Source organism: Eumetopias jubatus, unplaced genomic scaffold (assembly GCF_037043125.1).
Source record: "Eumetopias jubatus isolate StellerSeaLion01/CBP00866 unplaced genomic scaffold, mEumJub1_p1.0 scaffold_12, whole genome shotgun sequence".
In the NCBI taxonomy this organism is placed as follows: domain Eukaryota; kingdom Metazoa; phylum Chordata; class Mammalia; order Carnivora; family Otariidae; genus Eumetopias; species Eumetopias jubatus.
The window spans coordinates 34,066,448-34,090,137 of record NW_028274818.1 but is presented as its reverse complement, the minus strand read 5'-3'; the positions used below and the strand labels follow the sequence as shown (position 1 = coordinate 34,090,137).

General features: G+C 54.4%; 1 protein-coding gene across 1 annotated transcript in view; it reads left to right on the top strand.

Annotated features, from left to right (window-relative positions):
• PLXNA2 (plexin A2) overlaps window positions 1–23,055 on the top strand; it is a 204,372-nt gene extending 181,317 nt beyond the window's left edge. Inside the window, exons 18-32 of the mRNA XM_028125850.2 lie at window positions 2,703–2,942; window positions 3,606–3,749; window positions 4,028–4,262; window positions 6,774–6,916; window positions 7,587–7,855; window positions 9,769–9,835; window positions 10,050–10,196; window positions 10,821–10,980; window positions 11,362–11,465; window positions 15,461–15,560; window positions 16,555–16,745; window positions 18,110–18,279; window positions 20,798–21,010; window positions 21,733–21,883; window positions 22,630–23,055. Coding sequence (XP_027981651.1) covers window positions 2,703–2,942; window positions 3,606–3,749; window positions 4,028–4,262; window positions 6,774–6,916; window positions 7,587–7,855; window positions 9,769–9,835; window positions 10,050–10,196; window positions 10,821–10,980; window positions 11,362–11,465; window positions 15,461–15,560; window positions 16,555–16,745; window positions 18,110–18,279; window positions 20,798–21,010; window positions 21,733–21,883; window positions 22,630–22,725 — 2,430 coding nt within the window. The 3' untranslated portion in view covers window positions 22,726–23,055. The remainder of the gene's footprint in view (window positions 1–2,702; window positions 2,943–3,605; window positions 3,750–4,027; window positions 4,263–6,773; window positions 6,917–7,586; window positions 7,856–9,768; window positions 9,836–10,049; window positions 10,197–10,820; window positions 10,981–11,361; window positions 11,466–15,460; window positions 15,561–16,554; window positions 16,746–18,109; window positions 18,280–20,797; window positions 21,011–21,732; window positions 21,884–22,629) is intronic.
• Window positions 23,056–23,690: the final 635 nt, after the last annotated feature.

The window sequence follows — 23,690 nt, the reverse complement described above, 5'->3', positions numbered from 1 at the left end:
CCACGCCACGGGGGCGGGGGAGGGGCGCGTGGGAAGCGCCAGGGAGGCGTGTAGAAGCAGAGGGAGAAAAAGGCAATGGCAGGAAGTTCTGCAGGAAGGAACTGACAAGGCAAGGTAAGCAGGTTTAGGATTGCCTGGTCTGAACCACATTCCAGGGGTCTGGGGCACAGGGGCTGTCCCTAGCTGTCTGGTACTTGCCCTGGTGTGATTAGACACTGTGGATAGTTGCGTGTGAAAGGAGGTGGTGGGGGGTGTGGGCTCTGCACTGATCGGTTTACATTAGAACAGCATGCTCTGGCAGGCGGGTAAGTTGTTTGCTGTCTCTAGGCACTGGCTGGCCCTGGGAGGGGAGGTCCTCCAGGTCAGTAAGGCCCCAGATGTCACAGCATCAGAAATACAGAAAGTAAAAGACCCAGTTAACGTGGTACAGAGTAAGTATGTGACTTATGAGGTTAACCTCCAAAGCCTGCAGCCTTCGTCCCCAGGAAGCCATCGGAAGAGAACACGGGTCTGGGAAGGCCTTCCTTGTCCCTGACCTCCATCTGGAAAGACTAAAGTCCTGAGTGCCCTCTCCCCTCACCAGAGTACGCTTGCAGCCCCCCGGGGCAGGAATCTCCCAAGCATTTCCCCCACCCTACGCCCTCCCCCATGCCCTCCGTATTTCCAGGAGCTGCGGAGTAATCCCTCCCTGTGGAGAGCTGGGGGCCTCGGTCTCAGCCATGACCTGCCCGGGGTCTGCAGGCCAGCGTGCCTGGAGGAGAGGCCTGGCGTGCGGGTTTCATCAAGCCTGGCTCCGCACCTGGAAAACTCATAATCGCTGCCCCGCGCCTTCTCTGTCAGGAGTGGTGGGGGAGCAGGGCTCTGCCCCGCGGGGGCCCTGCCTGGGCCCCAGGTCATCCTCGGCGCCCTGGGGCTCCCTCTGCCTCTGGGGTTTGAAGCAGCCCCAGGGAGAAGTGAGAAGGGCCAACGCGAAGGCCACAAAACCCCAAGGAATGTTTGGCAAACAAAGTGCCAATGCAGCACCGGCCAGGCGGGAGGCAAACAGAGGCTGCTTGTTCAGGGATGATTTCCTTATTCAGAGAGGAGTCCAGTCCGGGGCGCCGGAATGAGCGCGGACGGAGATGGGGGAGCAGAGGGAAGAGGCGCTGCCCCACAGAGTCCAGGGTCCGAGACTCCCTGACTGCTCCCCACCCCCCCCCACCGTGTTCCTCGTGCCAGAGCGTCGGCAGCGGGACCACGAAGGGGCCGGCCGGCCGTCTCACGCGGGACCGCTGCGGTTTGCGTGGGAAGGGCGGGAATGGGCGGGAATGGGCCCTGCCCTCCAACAGGGCATGAGGCCCTCAGTGAGCGGTTCTGAGGAAACTCTTCAACTCCTTCTGGAACGTGGGGGTTAATCCTTAGACTCGGAGTTCTGACATCATCTCTGTGCAACTGTCAGCTTTTCTGCAATTTCACACGCAGTCTTGTTTTCAGAACATGAAGCCCGTGTGTGTGTCTGTTGGCCAGACTCACACATGGGTGGACCTGCCAGGACAGCGTGTAGTTGTGCGGCCGAGATCTCCCAGATGCCCTTGGCTGTGGCCGGGACACCCGAAGCCCGAACTGGGGCGCTCGGAGCACAAGCCAGGAGGAGAGGGGTGGGAGGCCAGGTTTTGTCCGCAAGCCCTGTGGGGGTCCAGTGGTGGCTCCTTGGGGCTGACCGCTGCCTTGGCAGCCCTGTAGCGAAACCGCCAGAGGAGGGAGCTGCACAGCCCCTGCTCAGTAGGGCCAGCGTAGTAGCTAGGATTCTCGTAGGGACACCAGGGTCTACCCAGAAAGAAAGGACATTATGATGAACTTAGTGTCAGTACTTGGGCTGTTCCCTTGTGCCAAGTGAGGCAGCAGAAGAGAGAGATCCTGAATAGAACGTTCAAAGAGTTGAAAGGTTCTTTTTATTCATCAATGTATTCAATAAACATTAACTGAACACCTACTGGGTCCTGGTGGAGGGCTCATCTCATGCTACTTCCTGCTTCCCGACACACACACATGCACACGCGCGCGCACACACGCGCGCATACGCACACACACACACACACACACACACCCCTTACACTGCCCCTGTCCTGCTGTGTCCTCAGACATCCCATGCTCCCTCTTCCCCTCTGCCTGGAACCTGTCCCCACACCCCACCCCTCTCCTTGTCTAGGTGAGTCCCACTCGTGTTTCAGATTACATTACACTCATTTCTTCCAAGGGACAGCGTCCCTGAGTCATCCTCAGGCCATGGCCATGCACGCTCCACACACAGGTCCTCCCACCCTACCTGGTCCTTGCCCACCCGAGCGTTTCTCACACCCGCTCATGCATTTACCAGGGAGGCCTCCAGCCTCTTCTGCACGCCAGGCCCCCCGCCAGGACTGTTATAAAGCATGTTGGGTCCTGTGTCTCCCCCTGCAGATGACGATGATGTCGCTAGAGGGCCCCGGCTCCTAGCACAGTGCCTGGCAGACTAGGCACTTGAACAATGGTGGCGAGTGAATGAATGAATGAATGAATGACGTTAAAATGCATGCCCCCCTCAAAAACTTCACAGCCCTTTTTCTCAAGGGGCTCACCATCTAATGAAGATCACCAAAGCAAACAGCGTGGGAGGCAGTAGCATGATACCCCCCCACCCTCGCTCAGTCTTCATTTCAGTGCTGCCACTCTGGGCCTCCTAGGTGTGCAAAGTCGTGAACACCACCACCCTGACCTGCCTGGCGCCCTCTCTGACCACGGACTACCGGCCCGGCCTGGACGCCGTGGAGCGGCCAGATGAGTTTGGCTTCGTCTTTAACAACGTCCAGTCCCTGCTCATTTACAACGACACTAAGTTCATCTACTACCCCAACCCAACCTTTGAACTGCTCAGCCCTACTGGAGTCTTGGATCAAAAGCCAGGATCCCCAATCATTCTGAAGGTAGGATGTGCAGAGTGTAGCCTGCCACGCACAGTGATGGCGACAGGCCCCCACACCCCTGGCCCTTCCCTTCACCTTTGTGTGCACGCGGACTCGCAGAGCTACTAGCTCCCTGCCAAGGGGGATTGTTTATAGATATGGACTCACCCAGCCGTAGATCTCGCACTTGGGATTCTCGAGAAACCCTTTACTGTATTTCTGTTTGTTCTTGTGAGCTTTGGGACCCCAGGGTTCTGCAGTGCATCGGAAGTAAACATTTCCTTTTATTGTCCCTCCCCCGGCCACCATAACCGGCACACACGTTTCAAGAGGTCACGGTTCCCTGGTACGATCTGTCCACCTGTTTTGTTACTTTTGTTTATATCCCACCTGCCCTCCTCCAGATTTTCACTTGTGTACTGGCTTCTGAGCTTGCAAGACGTGTGGTCTCCCCTTCCTGTCTTCTTCCCCATCTCTTCCTGCCTTTCTTTCTCTCCTCCCATTTTCCCTTTGGCTCTCTAAATTGTGGCTGTTTGAAGTTTTCTCCCAAAAACTTCCCAGGAAGCCATCTATTGGCTTTTGCTTGGCTGCCCTTCTCCCACCTCTTTAATCTCTTTGGTAATAGGCAATTAACTTCTGCGCGCATGTGTCAATTATTTCTATTACGATTACTGTTATCTACAGGGCAAAAACCTCTGCCCTCCCGCTTCTGGAGGTGCCAAACTCAACTACACAGTGCTGATCGGAGAGACCCCATGTGCTGTCACCGTGTCCGAGACACAGCTCCTCTGCGAGCCTCCCAACCTCACGGGGCAGCACAAAGTCATGGTGAGTGAACCCCCTTCCTTTCCTGACTTCCTCCTCTCCTCGCTGTGCATGCCTGATCTGTCATAAAGTAAGGCTCCTTCATAGCTCCTTGTCACCATGTTCTGCACTGAAATGGGTAAAAGTGGAGAACGCGAGAAAAGGCAGGCAGATAATAAGCAGGAAGTTGTTTCATATCCAAGTCTGTTTTGTATGGTTGTGGTCTTTCATGCTCTTTCTGAAACCTAAGGATGCGATGGCATGCCAGCGCTCTACAGTGGCTGTGTGTGTGCAATGCACAGGTTCACGTGGGCGGGATAGTGTTCTCTCCTGGCTCGGTGAGTGTCGTCTCAGACAGCTTGCTGACCCTGCCAGCCATTGTCAGCATCGCGGCGGGCGGCAGCCTCCTCCTCATCATCGTCATCATCGTCCTCATTGCCTACAAGCGGAAGTCTCGAGAAAACGACCTCACTCTCAAGAGGCTCCAGATGCAGATGGACAACCTGGAGTCCCGCGTGGCCCTGGAGTGTAAGGAAGGTAAGTGGAAGCCCCTCCTTGCTTTCTGGCCCCATCTTTCTTCACCAGCCTTATGAATGCCTCCCTCCAGACAACTCATCTCTATTGCCATCCCTCCCACCCTAAGCCTCTGTTTGCCCAGAAACTCCCTTTGCCTTTAGAGCCAGAGAAGTCCTATTAAGAATGCCCCTGGGGGTGGGGGTGGCGAGGCACGTGGGTGGCTCAGTCGGTTAAGTGTCCCACTCTTGATTTCAGGTCTGGTCGTGATCTCAGGGTGGTGGGATCGAGCCCCACGTCGGGCTCTGTGCTGGGCATGGAGCCTGCTTAAGGTTCTCTCTCTCTCCCTCTCCCTCTCCCTCCACCTCTCTCTCCCTCTCTCTCTAAAAACATAAATAAATAAATAAATAAAAAGAGAATGCCCAAGGTGAGGCCCCAGACCTGCTCACCTTGTTCGGGTCCTTCCTGTGCCCTGACTCACCCCCAAGCTGACCCCCTCTCTCTCCCTTTCAGGGCCTCTGTTTCCCCACAGAGCCAGGCGTGGCTCTCTCAGACCCTGTAGAGCCCCCCAGATAGGAGTCCAGCTCCCGTGTCCTCCGTAGCTGCCCTGGGAGCATGTGGAAGCCGCAGGAACAGCGGCAGGAAGGGCAGGCAGGGATCCCCCACCTGCCTGTGGCCTTAGCCTCCCCCAGGGCTAGTTTCCCACCAGCGCCACAGGCTGAGCGCTCTGAAAGCCGCCGCTTGCTGGTGTCCTTGGCTGTGGACGCACGAGGGAGTAGAGAATGTTCTCTTCCATCTCCCATGCAACCACAGCCTGGAGGTGACAGGTATCTCTGGCGTCCCCTCAGGCTGAGGACCCAGCAGGCTCTCTGAGTAAACATTTCAATAAGGAATCAAAACATTTCTCCTCTTGCTGCAAATGTCAGGATCAGGAACAAGGCCTCTGCTGGAATAAAGGGAAGCGCTGGGCTGGGGCAAGAAGGGGAAGGCTTCTCCTGGTGGCAGGGCAGGGGAGCATCTGGGAGACATGCCTGCCACCAGAGGGATACGCCCCAAGGCTGGGCTTGGTGTTCTTAGTGTCCCCTGCATGCGTGCGCACGTGTGTATGCATGTGTGCGTGTGTTAAGATATACATAACATAAAATTTACCTTTTAAATTGGTTAACCTCACTGTCTCTACACCCCAGGGCTCTTCCTTCCTCCAATTCAGTAGCATTAAGTGCGTTCACATTGTTGTGCAACCGTCCCCACCATCCATCTCCAGAACTTTCTCATCCTCCGCAGCTGAAACTCTGTACTCATTAAACACAAACCCCCACAGCCCCTCCCCCACAGCGGCTGGCAACCACCATTCTACTCTCTGTCTCTATGAAGCTGACTACTCTAGAAGCTGCCTGTAGGTGGAATCATGCAGTGCGTGTTCTTTTGTGTCTGGTTTACTTCACTCGGCATCTTAAAGCTTCGTGCGTCAGAATCTCCTTCCTTTTTAAGGCTGAGTAATACTCCGTTGAATGTACGTACATGTCGTTTATCCATTTATCTGTCCATGGACAGATTTGGGTTGTTTCCACCTTTCAGTAGCGTGAATAATGTTGCTACGAACATGAGTATACAAATATCTAAGTCCCTGCTTTCACGTCTCTTGCGTTGATACCTGGGAGTGGAGTTGCTGGGTCCTATGGTAACTCTGTGTTTATTTTTGAGGAACCACCAAATATGGTTTCCAGAGCAGCTGTACCAGTTTATACCCCCGCCAGCAATGCACAAAATTTCCCATGTTTCCACACCCTCTCCAGTACTTGTTGTCCATTTTTTCTTTTAAAAAAATGTTATTTATTTATTTATTTTAGAGAGCGTGTGTGCACATGAGCGGGAGGAGGGGTGGGGCAGAGGGAAAGGGAGAGAGAATCTCAGGCAGGCTCCCCGCTGAGCACAGAGCTCAACTCGGAGCTCAGTCTCAGGACCCTGAGATCATAATCCGGGCCGAAACCAAGAATCCGGTGCCTTGTCAACTGAGCCACCAAGGCGCCCCTCCATTTTTCTATAATAGCCATCCTAATGGGTGTGAAGTGGTATCTCGTGGTAGTTTTCATGTTCATTTTTGCCCAGGGTTTTTGCATCTTGATTGATACTCTTGCTTGGGAAAAAAAGGGGAGCAAAGCTGCCTGTTCTTGTCTTCACTTCATCCCCTTGGCCACTGCCTCTCAGCTGTTTCCGGAACCTGCAGGCTCATGCATGACCCAAATCATAGTGTTCTTCCCTTTTCTTTGTTTTAACTACAATTACAATACATAGAAAGACACGTCAAAATTATGCATCAGCATAGAAGAGGAAATAACATAGAAATCACCCACATGCCCACCACCTATGAAAGGAGGCCTGGAGAGATCGCACCCCTCTGGAGACGCGTCCCTACAACGCTCCCTGTCTCTACACCCCAGGCCCACCCCTCCTTCACAAACGTCTTCTCCTGCCTTCCCCCTCCCCTGCGCGGGGTGCCCTCCTGAGCCTCCTTGTCTCCCTGCACTTGCATAGCTTTTGCTGAGCTCCAGACAGACATCAATGAGCTGACCAGTGACCTGGACCGCTCGGGAATCCCCTATCTGGATTACCGCACCTATGCTATGCGAGTTCTGTTCCCTGGCATTGAGGACCATCCCGTGCTGCGGGAGCTGGAGGTAATGCCTGCCACCTTCCCCGAGTCAGCCAGCCGGAGCGCGGGGCCTGGGTGTCCGGGGAAATGCAGATGGGGCCCAACAGCTCAGAGGAGGGTCAGGAGGGATGAGGAGAAACAGCTGGGAACAGCATCACCACAACGGGCAGATCACGGCCAAGGGGGGCATGCCGTCTCTTTGGGATGATTCCAGGGGAAGGCTCATTGTCATTTTTTAATTAATGACTAAATTAATTGACTAAGATCCTGCCATATTCTCAAATGGATTTAAGGTGGCTTACAGAAAGGACATATGATTCTGGGAGGCTTGTTTATTCACGTGTTGGTTTTACTGAAGATAATAAATCAGGGCAGATAGGATTAAATGGAGACTAGTAAACCAAGCAAGTCTGATGGAGTATCTCCTACTGACTCCCTGGAAGAATCAGATGGACGGCGTCCCCTCAGAGGGCTCTGCCTGGAGCCAGGCCCCCCAACCCAGTGGATGGGCGGAGCAGACCAGAGACTTCAGAGACCAGCCATTCCTGGGCGGGGGGGTGGGGGGGGGTGGGGGGGGTGGTTGTAGCCAGGCGGTTGGAGAGTCCTGTTGCTCTCGCCAGAAGACCCTCAGTGCCAGCCCGGACGGGGAGGCGGGAGGCTGTCCTCTGAGGGCGCGCCCCTCCCGCCCACCCCAGGTACAGGGGAACGGGCAGCAGCACGTGGAGAAGGCCCTGAAGCTCTTCGCCCAGCTCATCAACAACAAGGTGTTCCTGCTGACCTTCATCCGCACCCTAGAGCTCCAGCGCAGCTTCTCCATGCGCGACCGTGGCAACGTGGCCTCGCTCATCATGACGGGCCTGCAGGGCCGCCTGGAGTATGCCACCGATGTCCTCAAGCAGCTGCTCTCGGATCTCATCGAGAAGAACCTGGAGAACAAGAACCACCCAAAGCTGCTGCTGCGGAGGTCGGCCCCGCGGCCGGGGGCGGGGAGGGCGGCGGGTGTCCCGGGCTGGCCGGCAGGGCCTAGCTGGAGCAGCACGACAGGCTCCCCACCCCCAGATGAGACCCCACGCACCATGTCCTGAGCCCGCGCGCCGCCCCTCACAGCACGGAGCCTGAGCTCCCCAGGGCCCCTGGCGGCCGTGTCCGCCGCTGCTCAGCCTGATGGAGGAGACCGGGCTTCCGCTCGAGCCCCAGCTCGGCCACCTGCTAGCGGTGCGCTCCCGGGCCCGTGACGTGGCCTCTCTGCTCTTTAGCTTCCCCACCGATGAAATGGCAGCAGGAACACCGTCTCCCGGTCTCCCTCCCTCCCTCCCTCCCGGGGCCTATAGCGCCGCGCTGCCCAACACGGTAGCCACCTGTGGCTATGAACTGAAATGACATAAAATGTAACGTTCAGTTCTTGGTCGTGCCAGCCGCGTGCCGAGGGCTCAGTCACCACGCGCTGGCCACCATATTGGACAGCGCACTTAGAGAACATTTCCTTCTCGGCGGGCTGGAGATTTGGTGTGGCCTATCCCTTCTGCGCCCAGTTTCCAGGATCTGAATCACCAGCAGCCAGCACATGCCTCCTCCCCAGGTGCCATTTTTCCTGGCAGGAGAGAAGGCTGGAGACCTTGGCATCCATTCCCTGAGCCCACCCTCCCTGGAGGCCCCAGGGAGCTGAGCAGAGCTCTGGACCTCCTCTGGTAGCAGGGGTTGGAATGTGCCTCCTCCATTTCTCCACCCCCCTCTTTAGCCTGCTCCTAGCTGAGGTCTCAGGCTTCCAGACCCACGTGGGGTGAAGAGGGAGGAAGAATGTCTTTGTTTCATGAGCACTGAGCCCCCATCCTGCCAATCTGAGCATTAGAAACTCTCATTAAGAACTGTTGTATTTAAATTAGAGCTAATCTCAGGCACAATGCAGAAGAGGGTGCTGGGAGGGGCCAGGGGACAAAGCTACAATTTCTTCTGCCATTGTCACTCCCCCCCAGGCCCAGACTGCTGAGCAGCCCTGGCAAATGCCTGGGATTTACTGCAACCAGAGGGTATAATTTGCACCATGTGTGGGGTGTTAAAATACCCCTCGGCATCCCCATTACTGAGGGTCTGTCACAGCGGCTTTGTTCCTGAGTCCCCAGATCTGCAGCCCAGGATAGGGGGTGGGGAGGGCTGGTGTTTGCAGAAGCAGATCCCCTGTCTGCTAAGCACTCATGTCCCCTGCTCTCCCCCTGAGCGGCTGGGGATCCATGACCCCACACGACAGCAAGAATGACAGCCAAGACTTACAGAATAGTGCTTACTGGGGGCCAGATGCTATTCTTAGCACTTTACATATATGTTAACTCATCCAATTCTAACAACAGCCCTGAGGGGTAGACACTATTATCATTGTCCCCATTTAGAGATGGGGAAAATGAACCCAGAGAGATGAAATGACTTGCCCAATGTCCCACAGCCAGTATGTGGCAGAGTCAGGATTGGAATTCAGGCAGTCTGATTCTGAGAGGTTGGAGGGGCACGTACCAGGGACCTCCTGGGTATGAAAATGGAGTATTCAGGCATGCAAGGAATCCCAAAGGGACAGAGAAACACTGTTTCTCATCCTGAGGCCAGCAGGAAGTAGGAAGAACTAGAAATTGATAGCCCTGTGGAAATGGGGTCCTTGGTGCCTTCATCTGCAGACCCGGAGCACCAGTTCATTTCCACAAGGAATTGAGGCCCAGGAAGAAAAAGCCTCTGGCCCAAGGTCACACTTTCAACTCTGGTGTTCTGGCTCCCAGCTCTGTGCCCTTTGATGCCCTGTTGCTCTCTTGGACCACAGTGCACACAAGCCAGACCCCCTCTCCGAGACCCCTCCATAAAGGACTGCCCCTCACATCCCTTCTCCCTCCCCAGGACAGAGTCTGTAGCTGAGAAGATGCTGACCAACTGGTTTGCCTTCCTCCTGCACAAGTTCCTGAAGGTGAGAGTGGGAGCGAGCAGGGGCCTAGAGTTGAGAGCAAGACGAGGGACTGCTGCCCCAAGCCTGGCCATCAGGCCTGCATGGGCACCCCTCGGGAATAGGAAGCTGCCCGGCTGGGGTGCTCCAAAGCAAGGCGGGCCAAGGAGCCTGGCCGGGAGAGGGGGAGGAGGAGACGGGTGCCAGCCCACCCCTTGTGCCCTGCCTGTGCCCACAGGAGTGCGCGGGGGAGCCCCTCTTCATGCTCTACTGCGCCATCAAGCAGCAGATGGAGAAGGGCCCCATCGACGCCATCACGGGTGAGGCCCGCTACTCTCTGAGTGAAGACAAGCTCATCCGGCAGCAGATCGAGTACAAGACCCTGGTGAGGAGGCAGGGAACTCAGGGGACTCGGCAGACCTCCTGCCTTTGCTTCATACACAAAGCTAATCCGAGTGGTCAACAAAGAGGCTGGGAAACAGCATGGGAGCGAGTCTAAAGGCTATGCTAAGTGTTCCAAGAGCGGGGCATACACGCCTGGGTTCCCCCTCCCCATCTCACTGGGTGGGCCCAAAGAGCTCTGTCTGCCTCAGTTTACCCTAGATGCTTGCTATGGCCAGGGGCAGAGCACCCTCCATTAGGTATGGGGAAATTAGCATTGTGGGGAAGAAGATGAATTTGCTAGTTCCTAATACAGAGGCTTTGGGAAGTGGGTGGTCAGCCCTTGATACACCTGGAGCCATCTCTAAACCCCTGGGACCCCTGGTCCCAGGATTCCAGTCGCCCCCAAGCCAACCAGGGGCTAGAAAGCGGAGTCTCAGTTCTTTGAGAAGCATAGGCATGACTCAGGTTGTCATTTGGCAGATGGCAGGAAAGCAAGAGATACTGAGGCACGGCCATTTCTCCTGTGAGGAGGATAAGCCTTGGAAAGAGATTCCAGGGCCTTGCTCCCTCTCCCTCAAGCAGCCCCTCAAACTCCCATCCCGCTCCCCCTCTATCATCCTTGTAGATCCTGAACTGCGTCAACCCCGACAACGAGAACAGTCCAGAGATCCCAGTGAAGGTGTTAAACTGTGACACCATCACACAGGTCAAGGAGAAGATCCTCGATGCTGTCTATAAGAACGTGCCCTACTCCCAGCGGCCAAGGGCCGTTGACATGGACTTGGGTAAGAGGCCTGGCCTTGGAGTATGGGGGGCATGGGGTTGAAAAGTGGCTTCCGGGAGGGCATTTGGGCGATGGGATGGGATGGGATGGGGTGAGAAAAATGGGAAGCCCCTTCCTGCCCAGGCCCCTCCTGGGGGCATGACTAGGTCCTGCCCAGGTGAGGGACCACAGGAAGTACTTCTCTTGGGACATTGCCTGCCCACACTTCTCCCCAGCTCTCTTGACCCCATGGAGCCCTGGACGTCTCTAAGCACTATGGGTGGCACCAGCTTGGAGCTGGCGTTGCCAGGTCGCTAGAGGAGGCGGGACCGGGTGACCCTGACTCCCAGCCCCTCCCCCCCCGCCCACTCACACTACTACCTGCACCACCCCCTCCACCCAGAGTGGCGGCAAGGCCGGATCGCCCGGGTCGTGCTGCAAGACGAGGACATCACTACCAAGATTGAGGGCGACTGGAAGCGGCTGAACACGCTGATGCATTATCAGGTGAGGGCAGGGGCTTTGCACCACGACCTTTGACTCCCCAGATTGTTCCCTTCACTCCAGGGTTTGCTCTCAAGCCCTTGGAAGCCATCTCCCCTTGCCTCCTCCCTCTGAATCTAAATCGGAGATTCTCAGGCATGGTTACCCATTAGAATCACTAGGACACTTGTTAAAAACATGAGTGCCCATGGGGCGCCAGGGTGGCTCAGTCGTTAAGCGTTGCCTTCGGTTCAGGTCATGATCCCAGGGTCCTGAGGCTGCATCAGGGCTCTCTGCTCAGCAGGGAGCCTGCTTCTCCCTCTGCCTGCCGCTCCCCCTGCTTGTGCTCGCTCTCTCTCTCTCTCTCTCCAGCTTGCTCTCTTTCTCAAATAAATAAATAAAATCTTAAAAAAAAAAAAAAAAAACATGAACGCCCAGACTCTACCCCGAGAAACTGATTTAACTGGTCTGGGTAGGTCGAGGCACTTCTCTCCTGTGTACCTTCCATGTCCACAGAAAAATTGCATATTGTGAGGTCCTCCGTAAGGTCATTGACCATAGGGATCTGTGGCTTTCTGTCCTCAGCATCTTACCGACACACCTTCCGCTACTCACCTGCCATAGAGCTGGGGATTGGATAGATTTGTCTTCAGCTCTTGCATTCTGCCACTTACTAGCTGGTGTCCTTGGTGAAATTAAGTTCTCTCCCTTCTCATCTGTAAAATGGAGTTCAAAGTGATCCCCGCCCCATAAAGTCGTGTGGAATAGATTCAGGACAGGAGAGAAAGTGTTCAGCACATTGGCAGAGGCACTGAATGAATGACCAAAAAAAAAAAAAAAAAAAGAATTCCAGCAAAAGAACAAAAGATCTAGGAGGGATCTGTTCCCACCTCCCCCTCCCTCCCATGGTGACTACTCATGGCTGGGGGTCTCTGTAAGATTAAGCACAGGTAGGCTGGCTGGGATTCGGGGAAAATACTAAAATAGAAGCTGGAAATGAGAGACACTGAGGGAAATTAAACCAACCATAAGAAGCGCCTCAGGCTGCAAGACCCTACGGGATTGCCTGATTAGTAACATCCTCCTCTGTCCTGGCCTCACACGGGGAGGGGACGGGGGGCTTGGCAGGCTAGACTGGCGAGCATGGAGTTGCCATGGACCAGGCCACCGGGGGTCCAATAGGAGCTGGCTGGGAGGCTCTGAGGTACAGAGGAAGCTGGTGGGGGGCACTGGGGCAGCCTCAGAAACCTCCCTCTCCAGGCTCCATCCTCCTTGCCGCCCCCCAACCCTGACTGCACCCAGCCCCAGATGGACTGAGTGTGGTGTCTGAGAAGAGTTCAAGGCTTTGCCAGCCATATTTTAACCCCTGCTTCTCCACTCACTGGTGGGGTGACTTTAACCTCCTGCAAACTTGGGCTCCTCATCTGCAAGGTGACATCTGGCTTGTGAAGGTGGTGGGGAGAATTAGAAATAGCAGGTGAGGTACATAGGATGCAGACTTGCCCCCAGGGTAGTTAGAGCCCCCTGCCCGCCCCCCCCCCCCCCCCCGCCGTTGATTCCACCCCACCCGCTTCACACAGCGCTTAGTGCATCCTGGAGAACACTTGTAATGAACCAGTTTGAGCTGAAGAAGAAAGCACAAAAGAGAATAGCACTGTGCCTTCGAATCAGAAGTTTCTCAAGGGCAGGAGGGAGGCCTTTCTTTTCTGTCTGTGATGCCCTAACGCTTATTACTGGGCTGTCCATCCTAAGGCTCCCAATCAGAATGGAATATTCTGCTCTTCCAGTGCTCATCATACAAAGCACTTTCAATTCCCCAATGTCATTTCTCATTCATGTATTCATTCATTCCTCAAATATTTACTGAGCTTTCCCGAGTGCAAGGTACTTCCCACATGCTAGCCCTGAGTGACAGGGAACAACAGGGATTATTCTTCCCTTTGGGGGACAGTGATGACGGTGATGCTCATAATAACAACACTGATACCAGCACTCACTGAATGCCCACTGGGTGCCAGGCACTGCTGTCAGCCTTCCTGTGTCCTGACTCCTTTGAGCCTCACGACAAACCTAGATGCTCTTATTATCCCCATAAACAAATGAAATAACAGAGACGCAGAGAGGTTAACTGACTTCGCTGAGGTCCCGTAGCTAGTAAGTGGCAGAGCCGAAGTCTGACCCAGCCAGGCAGCCTGACCATGGATTTGCACCACCTGTCGGTCAAGAGAAAGAAGGGCTAGGACTGAAGACGAGAGATTTAGTGATTTAGTGACAAGACCCGGAATTGGGTTGAACTGTGGTCATTCGAGTCACCTTGTGAATCCTCCAGGTGACAACAAACCATACATGAAGAATGTAATCTGTTCTTCCTGGGAGTATCATCCCCTGCCTCTGTCAGGCTTTCAGAGAATTATTTCTAGGCTGTCAGTGGCAAGGAGAGTTCCTGAAAGACAGAAGTGGAGAGGCGCCCCCCTGCTCAGTTCCAGAGCTGGAGCGGATGGTGCGGACCACTGGCGGTCCAGGGAACTGCCCCGGCTGCGGAGTGATGCAGCCTGGGCCCCTTCCACGCGCCCACAAGAGCCCAGGGCCCTGTAGCTTTCTCCCACCAAGTCAAAGCACTGCCCCCTGGTGACCCTCCTTGGAGTCAAAAGTCCTGGAAGCCCCTACAGGAGAAAATCTGCATAATCTTAATTAACAAAGAGATGTTAAAAAACTTCCTGGGCTCCCTCAGATTTATAGGGAGGGTAAAATTAAACACCACTGCTAAAACCGGCTATCATGGAATCTCGTTAGCACTAATGTTCATTTATAGTTTGACTTCCCAACATTTAATTCTTTTTTGGTGGGAGAGAGGGACTGACAATTTAAGACCCAGAAAGATGGTTTTACGACTGGTGCAGCTATAAATCAAACTTATAAAGTTCATAAAAATTGTTAAAATAAAAAATGGTTTAATAGGAATGTTTTATGGCCCATAACATTATTATAGCTATTTTATTCCCTCTGCGTTAGGGGTTTAATTGGATCGCCACAATTCTGGGGATTCTCCATTTTTATTGGATGGAGGGTAATCTTAAAACAAAATGGCCCCAAATGTCTTCAGTATGGCTCCTCATTTATCAGCCCTTTCCCTCCAGGCTGGGTGCTGAGTCTGGGCGCCTCACAGAGGACAGGGCAACACGCCGTCTTTCCCTCTGACTCCCCAAGAGCAGCTGCTCTGTTGGGGAAACTCCTCAAGGTGGCCCGAGCGTTATAGGACCCAGGCCAGAAAGAAATCAGAGCCAAAAGGGAAAGTGGGCTTCAGACCAGTATGACTTGAAATAAAATCCCAAATTAGGATATAATGCGGAGAACATGTGCTCTGGAGCCGGGACAGACCGGGCTACAAATATTGGTTGTACCATGTAGTCTCTGTGTGACTTGGAAGACTGTGCTTTGCCCCTCTTGGCTTCAGTTTCCTCACCTGTAAAATGGGAGTAACTGTACAAATGCACAGGTTGAAGGGAGGCTGGGTCTAGCCCTGGCTGTCCAGTAGAAAGATAATGCAAACCACACGTGTAACTTAAAATGTTTTACTAGCCACATTTAAAAAGTAAAAACAACCCGATGAAATTCGTGTTAACAATGTATTTTATCTAACCTAGTTGATTCTAAAATAATTACCATTTCAACATGGAATCAACAGAAGAATTATTAATGAGATCATTTGTGTCATTCTATCCAGGCTAAGTCACTGAAACCCAGTTTGTATTACACGTTTACAGCATAATAGTTCATGTTACAGTTAGTGGGTTGTAGTTTAGACACTGACAACACAGACTGGCTGAATTTCAAGCGCGCCATCGGCACAGGTGGCCAGTAACTACCACATCGGACATCCTGGCGAGTAGCAACCATATTATTTTTAGTGTTCCTGAACTCCTTGTGCTCTACCCCATACCCATGTCATTACCTTCTAGAAGTACTTGACAGTTGCATTTCCTGGTTCACCCACACTGTACCTTTGGCACCCTTCTCAGGTGTCAGACAGATCGGTGGTGGCTCTGGTCCCCAAACAGACGTCCTCCTACAACATCCCAGCCTCTGCCAGCATCTCGCGGACACCCATCGGCAGATACGGTGAGGACCAGGAAGGTAGCCTGGGCAGCTTGGAGGCAGCTTCCGTGACCTCCCGGGGACCCCTCACAGTCCCCCGCGACAGCAAGCAGCCCTTGCAGCTGCCCTCCGCCAATCAAGGACTGTGGTGCATTTGCTTCCCCTCCTCCCGAGAGCAGTCATTCCCAGAGCGGCCGAGACCTCAGAGCTGCGGGAACGGATGCACTGTGCGCCCTTCCTTTGACAGCCCCCACCTGGTGAAGGAGTGCGAGGGGCCTGGAATTAGGGAGGCATGTGGATGGGGGTTCCTACTTGCCAGTCCCTGTTTTTTACCTGTTGTTCTGGCTGAGTTGTTAATGGTCCCCCTTTACTCTCAAAAGTGTCCCAATTGGGGCAGTAGATGGGCCATCCTAGCCTACCCACCCCGAGGGTGCGAGGGCCCCCAGTGCCCGCTGGGCAATGAGGTGACCATGCTTCACTCTCTCTTGCTCCAGTTCCTCTGCTTTCGTGTTTGCAATAAGGCTTTGGGCAGTCCAGCTAAAGGACACCTCAGGACTGGGCCCCGCCGCTCCAAAAGTGGCTTAGGCAAGTCCATACCCTAGGCCCCAAGTAAGAAGGACCCGTTAACTCCCAAGAGGGGGCATTATAGCTTATAGCTTCTCGGCACCCAGATTTTTCATCAAAGCCCCTATGAAAATATTCAGCTGCCATTTTACCTATTGATTATTCTCTGCTGTGGAAGCATCGGGGGGGGGGGGTCCCAAATTCTCAAGGCTCTCTCCAGCTCACAGAATTTCTAAATCTTCTTTTTAAAGAAAAGGCTTCAGGCTCCTCTGTCCTCATGCCAACCAAGGATCGAAAATAACCCACCGTATATGAGGTCCCAGGGGTCCTCTTCCAACTGAAACTAGTTTATTCTGAGTGAGTGCAGTAGGCGGGCAAAGATTCTAGAAGGATTCTACAAGCAAGGATGGTGAAATCAGTGTCTTATGAGCCTCCGCTGCCCCCTTCTCCTCAGACTCCTCCTTCAGGTACACAGGCAGCCCCGACAGCCTGCGGTCCCGAGCCCCAATGATCACCCCAGACCTGGAGAGCGGGGTTAAGGTGTGGCATCTGGTGAAGAACCATGACCATGGGGACCAGAAGGAGGGTGACCGGGGCAGCAAGATGGTGTCTGAGATCTACTTGACCCGACTACTGGCCACCAAGGTAACTCCTGCTCTGCCCAGCCTGGGGAGGGCTCCTTAGAGGGGTATGTCCTGCCCATCCTCCACCCCCACCCCCCAGCATAAGGATGTCATGGAGTCTGTCCTTTAAGGGGACCCATTCAGATGAGTAGGTCCAGGTCCCAGAGCAGGCTTTCCAGAGGATCAGGCCACTGTTGTTCTCTACCTTTTGGCAAAAATTGCAATAGTATCATTGCCCCTGGCCCACCCCTCAAGACCACCATTACTCTTCAGAGGAGCTGCTCTCATCTCTGGGTCCCTGTACCTTTTAGGAAAATGTTGGGGTTTTCTTACTGATGTTAGCTGGACAGATAGGCCAGCCTCCACCGTCGAGGGCTTTTCCACCCACTTTCTGGCCACAGTGAGAGAGAAAACACAAAGGCCAGGTCCTGCCAGTAATCGGAGAGAAGGCTCCCCCTTCCCTGCCCCATCCCATCGGCCCCCAAATGCTGATGGAGGTGAGGTAGTCACAGTGCTGGAAGCTAAGATCTAAAGCTGTCTTCCAGCTTCCCAAGCAGAGAACAACTGTGCCTGTAAGCATGGCAATCATATGGCCCATCTTTGCCAGCAGAGGTCAGATTTCAAATACTCTCCCCCACTGACCCCACAAAAATGCTGCTGAAATTCTCCCACAGTGGCATCCAGATTACAGCTCTGACTTGCTCCCCAAAGGGACATAGAAATACACCCTCAGACCATATGTCTTAAATTTTGCTTTTCCTAATATGCTAATAAGAGACCAACAGAGCCACCAGAAAAGGCTGGATGTGTTCTGAACCTTCAGAAGTGTGTCCCTTGAACCTGTAGCCTGGGGGACCCAGGGCCAGCCTTGTTCCTGCCCAGAGACCCTCCAGGGCCCTGTGGGTGGGGGCTGAGCCTGGGTATTCTTGGATCTGGACCCTTCACCAGCAGCACCCAGGCCACGAATATGGCAAACCTCTTCACCAGGAGGCTCAGGGTCCTCCAGCTTGTTCTTCAGACATGCTGTCATCCCAGCACGCGCCCACCAGTCCCCGTGGGCAGCCGGGGCTCAGAGCCCTCACTGTCTTCCTGCCCCACACCCTGAGCCCGGTCCCGCCTGGCACGGACACAGGCATAGATGGGGCACGTGGCTGCAGGTTGAAGGAGAGATTCTTCCCAGGAATCTGCAGCCTCTTCAGTCCCTCCCATCTCCCCGACACCCCCACGGCCCCCTCCCCACCCCCACCGCGCTGTCTGCACAGCCTGGCGCCGCCAACAAATTTCCAAGGCAGGATCAGTCCAAGGCACCATCTGGTCTGCCCGTCTGCTGCCTGCACCCCCACCTCCCCCTCACGCTGTCCCCCCCCCACCCCGTCCCTCCCCCAGGGCACCCTGCAGAAGTTCGTGGACGACTTGTTTGAGACCTTGTTCAGCACGGTGCACCGGGGCAGCGCTCTCCCCCTGGCCATCAAGTACATGTTTGACTTCCTGGATGAGCAGGCAGACAGACACAGCATCCACGACACAGATGTGCGGCACACCTGGAAAAGCAACTGGTAACCCCTTGGGGAGCCCAGGGGGCCTAGCTGCAGCCTGGAGAGGCCACAAGCTGTGGGAGGTGGGGCCGGCAGGGACCAGAGGGATGGGGGAGCCCTTTCGTCGCGGTGGCTGGGTAATCCGAGGCTCCTAGAACAAACAGCGCACATATGCTCTGCAGAGCCAACGTCGTCCCCGGGCTGTGGGCGCCAAGCGGGGCCTGCCTGGCTGAGGGCCCGGCACCAGGACACGGGCTTGAGCTCTGCCCTTTCCGGTTGAGAGGCTTTCCCAGGCAGCACTTCCTCCCTGACTCTGAGACCTCTGGTTCTCAAGAAGGGTTGCTGGAGGAACCCGAGGAGCCACACTGGAGACAGCTAGTTGCAGAGCTTCAAAGCCAGGTAGCGTCAGGCATTCTGGGCAAAGCAGAGCCGAAGACACCTCCTCCTGAGAAGGGGAAGCCCTGAACGGAACGTAGACCCCTGGGGAGAGAGCTTGCACTTGATGCAGACTTGAGCCCACCAACCAGGAGGATGTCATGGCAACCTTGATTCCTTAAGGCCAAGTTATGACCCCGGCGCCATGGGTTTCGGGAAGCAGCAGGAGGGATATGTCCTTTAGGCATGACTCTCGTCCCTAAGGTAACCCCCACGGCCACACACAGCAGTGGGAGAAAGGGCTCCTACAGGCCCCCAGCAGATGACTTCTCTCCTGGGTTTGAGCTCTAGACCACAGACTGAGCTGAGGACTGGCTTTCAGGTCAGACAGGGCCTGGCCCAGAGCCGGAGTCAAAAACGTCCCTCCAGGCAAGAGCCCAGAGAGAGGAGGCATTTGGGTTGGGCAGGCAGCCCACACAGCTGTCTGGAGTCAGCGATCTCCTCAGAAAACAGAGCCGACACAGATGGGCCCCGGCTGTTATTTGGGAATCAAAAAATCCTAGCAACCAGCAAAACACTTTGGAAAAACCCAACCCCAAACCCATATAATCCTTTCTTCTCCGAGATGCTGTGGTTGCTAGCCCTGTGGAGTCTGCAGCTTTGATCACAGGGTAGTGAAATGGGGAAGATTCTGGTGGTCGCGGGTGAGGAGCCCACAGCGCGCTTCGCCGGGGCAGGCCTTGCGTCTGCATTCCCAGGGGCAGGGCTATGGCTGTCTCCTTTGCTTTGGAAGACTCCCCAGCCCAGTGTTGGAAGTGTGCAATCTCACGGAGATGAAGAGAAAGTTCTGGATCCTCCCCATCTCGCTGCCTTCTGTTGCTAGATAGGCCCAGGTCATAGAAATGCCCTACCCTGGAGTTGTGGCAGGAAGAGTCCCCTTATCCAAACCTCAAATAGCTAATGTCCACGGAAAGAATATTAGAAGCTCCTCAAAGCTACCGGAGGATGGGAGGGTGGAAGGGATGAGTCACTTCTCAGCCGGGGCAGCTCTGCAGGAAAGAGCGATCCTGTGGTCCTTAGAAAGACAAGCAGAAGTCATCCTGGAAGGACTTGGAGTGGGCAAAGTGGATCTTCCCAAGACTTGGCATGACTGAGACATTTGGGAAAGTTTGGGAACCTTGAGGTTCAAGAGAAGGTGAAGAAGGGGAGATGAGAGTTAGGCTGGATTTCTGGACCCCCATCTCAGACCAGAAGGACAAGCCAGGGAACAAAGGTCACTCGACAGAGGAGCCCAGGAGTTAGGGCCCTGAAGGCAGCCGGAGGAGAAGGCCAAGTCAGAAAAGGCACAGAAACAGTGGCTCTTCTGCCTCTGAAGGGGAGTCAGTGGGCTGATCCTCCTCATGGCCGCAGGAGCAGAGAAAACCCATCTCCTCTGTACACATTCCCAAGATGCAAGAAGGAACACTCCTAACAACTGCTCAGTTCCTCTTGGGGTGGGAAAAACTGTGAGCTACAGTGAGTTCATTCCCAGCAGGCCAACAATGGCCTCCTCTCCTCCCCCTGCCCCTGCCCAGAGAGGAGAGAGCCCTGGGGAGAGCCCTGAAAGAGCTGCCCCCAGGGGGGCCCACTCCTCAGCCCCACCAGGCCTGGCCGGCCCTGGGAAGTGGCACAAGGGGCCAGGCTGGGCGGGGAGCACAGGTGGCCCCCTTTGTGCGGGCTCCCAGGCAGCGCCTGGGCCTGCTGGCTGCATCCTTCAGCACAATGGCCATGGGCACTGCGAAGGGACTCTAGGAGTCTGGTGGCTTTGTCTGAAGCTCTGAGAAAATCGCGCAGTTCTCTGTCCTTGGGCTTCCCTGGGGGCATGGAGGCCTTTGGGAAAAGCTGCCGGGGACTGAACAGAACCCACCCACATCTACCCCTCGGTGGTTAAGGCTCAGGGTCAGCGCCCAGTTAGGGTACAATGGTGCCCCTCCTTTTCTTCCCAGGGTCAGGAACAGCTTAGGCTAAATTCACAGTCCTGGCTGGAGCAGCTCTCAGTGATTTTGTTCCCTTGCCCTGGGGGAGAGAAGTTTTATTTGTAGAGGGGGAAGAGGAATATTCGTGGACAACATTAAGGGTGCGGCAGAGGTTCGGCCCTCAAGGTCTGCTCTGCCTTTTTCTACAGCCTCCCTCTGCGCTTCTGGGTGAACGTGATCAAGAACCCCCAGTTTGTGTTTGACATCCACAAGGGCAGCATCACAGATGCCTGCCTGTCCGTGGTGGCCCAGACCTTCATGGACTCTTGCTCCACATCAGAGCACCGGCTGGGCAAGGACTCCCCCTCCAACAAGCTGCTCTACGCCAAGGACATCCCCAGCTACAAGAGCTGGGTGGAGAGGTCAGTAGCCCCTCCCCAGGACAGGCCCACACCCCCATCTGTCCGCTCCATCACAGGGCCTCACTGAGGACTCACAACCCACAACCGTGTTTGTGGTACCTTTGGATCTCATGCTCCCATCCTTCTCCCTTATCCAAACTTCCTGCTGGGGGGAGAAGGGGAAACTTTTGTGCCCTTGGAGGTCAGATCATTATCATTCTGATTACCTTTTACTGAGCACATGCTAAGCAACCAGTGCTGTGATAAAGATTTTTTTTATGTATCATCTCATTAAAACGGAGCTGCAAAGTAAATATTATCATCATCCCCATCTTACTGATGAGGAGACTGAGATACAGAGAGGCTAAGTAACTTGCCTAAGGTCACACAGCCAGCAAGTAGTTGAGCCGGGATTGGAAGACAAGGAGTCCAGTCAGAGTCTGGTCGGAGTCTGGGCTTTTAAGCATTCCGGCCCCCGGCCCCGCCCCCGGCCCCCGCCCCCGCCCCCGGCCCCGCCCCCGCAGTGGAAGCTCCCAGCTGGATGGAGTCTGGCGTAGTGAGCACCAGTCTCTAGGCCTCAACCTTTAGCTTGAGGCAAGGAGCCAGAGGAAGACACATCAGAAGGGAAAAAGGGAGGCAGGAGCAACTAGGGACATCCGGTGCTCTCAAGGGGCCTGAGGTCAGAGTCCTGTAGGTGAATGGGCGCCGGGTGCCCGCTAAGGAGCCTGTCCTCTCTACGGCAGATACTACGCGGACATCGCCAAGCTGCCTGCCATCAGTGACCAGGACATGAACGCCTACTTGGCTGAGCAGTCCCGTCTGCACGCTTCGGAGTTCAATATGCTGAGTGCCCTCAACGAGATCTACTCCTACGTCAGCAAGTACAGCGAAGAGGTAGGCAGGGTCCGGGAGGGGACGGAGAGCCACCCGCAGCCAGGATGGCACTTACCCGGAACACCTGGCTCAGCCCTCCAATAACAGCAACAGAGGGTAATTCAGACAACGTAGTCATGGAGTCAGAAACCCGTGAGCTCGAAACTCATTACCACTCCCTTAGACGGCAGCTTCTCCCTGATTCATCCAGAGCTTTCTTACACATTTCGTTGTCTTGTACTCATTGTTAACACAATAAACAACACTTTTCATAACATAATTGTTGTTCCTTTCAAAGTGTCGTACAATTAATTTCATCCTTTCTTAAACAATGAATCAGACTATTCCTTGTGCTGGGGCAGACGCTGTCAGTCACGTTTCAGGTACACAGGTGGGCCCTAACATGAGCAGAGGGCGCAGAGGACAGCTCCGGAGAATTCCCAAGGCATGCATTGGCATTGTCCTTGAACTTAGCATTAGTAGTAATAATAATGGTGATAATAGCTAATATTTACATAGCACTTTGTCAGATATGCCAAATATGGTCTTAAACACATTGTTTTAAGATATATACATGTAGACGTACATACACACACACACACGTGCATACATACCTATATTCAGTTAATCATTTATAGTATCTCAGGTTGTGTTCATTAGGGCAGAACGGAAAGGCAGGTAGAGGGATGAAGGATTCGGCCAATGGCTTCCTCTACCTAAATTCCTAAATTCCTTCCTCTACCTCCACCTTTGTTTTTGCTCCTCAGCTCATCGGGGCCCTGGAGCAGGACGAGCAGGCCCGGCGACAGCGGCTGGCGTACAAGGTAGAGCAGCTCCTAAATGCTATGTCCATCGAGAGCTGAGAGATGGAGCCTCACGTTCCCAGGAAGAGGGGCCTGGGAAAGCTGTCACACTTGGAGTCTCGGAAGGCAGGACAAGTGAAGGGGATCAGACCCCAGAGCTTGCTATCCCCTGAGACCCCACCCCGGGGAGAGAGGAGGGCCCCTCCCCGCCACGCCAGCCACGGCCCATGAGCGCCACTCCTGCAGGGACAGACAGCGGGCATCGTCCACCCACAGCGAACCACAGAGAGGCAGGGGGCGCCGAGAAGGTGGTTCTTCAAGCCAAGAGGCACGAACTGGGGAACAGTTCTGCCTCTGACTGCTGCTTTGCATGAAAACTCATTTGATGTATATTGGGGAAATAATGAGAACTTTATTTAATTTTTTTTAAGAAAAAGGAAAAAAAAAAAAACCCAGAAATAAAACAAAACAAAAAGCCTCCCTGTTCATCCCGTCCCACTTCTGTTTCAATCTGATTTCCGTCCCCATTTCTTCTCCCCGCCCTCCCCCTCTTCCTCGAATGACTCCCATTTCCAAATGCCAGAAAAGGCCTACAAAGAGAAGCTGAGAGGAATTGGGGGGGGGGGAAACGATCATTTGCTTTCCCTTGCGATTACAAGAACATGAGAAGGAGGAGAAGAATGAGCACAAGTTCACACCAAACACTTCACGAAAAGAGAGGCCAGTACAAGCTAGAATCATCCCGGCGGCCCAAGGACTGTGGCAAGTACCGAACTTGGCACCGACTGTGCAGCCACTGAGGGGCTCGACCTGGCTGACGGCCACCGGAGGTTGATGGACCACACACGTGTATGTTCTCATCTCTGGAGGGGAGATCTGTATCTGTAGGTACCAGTGCTTCTTGCTACTGGGTGTTTTGTTTGTTTTTCTTTTATTTAATCTCAAACCTCAAGAAATGAGGAGCTGATCTTTGGTACTTTTCCCTTTGGTTCCCCTAAAGTTACTGTCAGAAGTGGGGGAGAAGT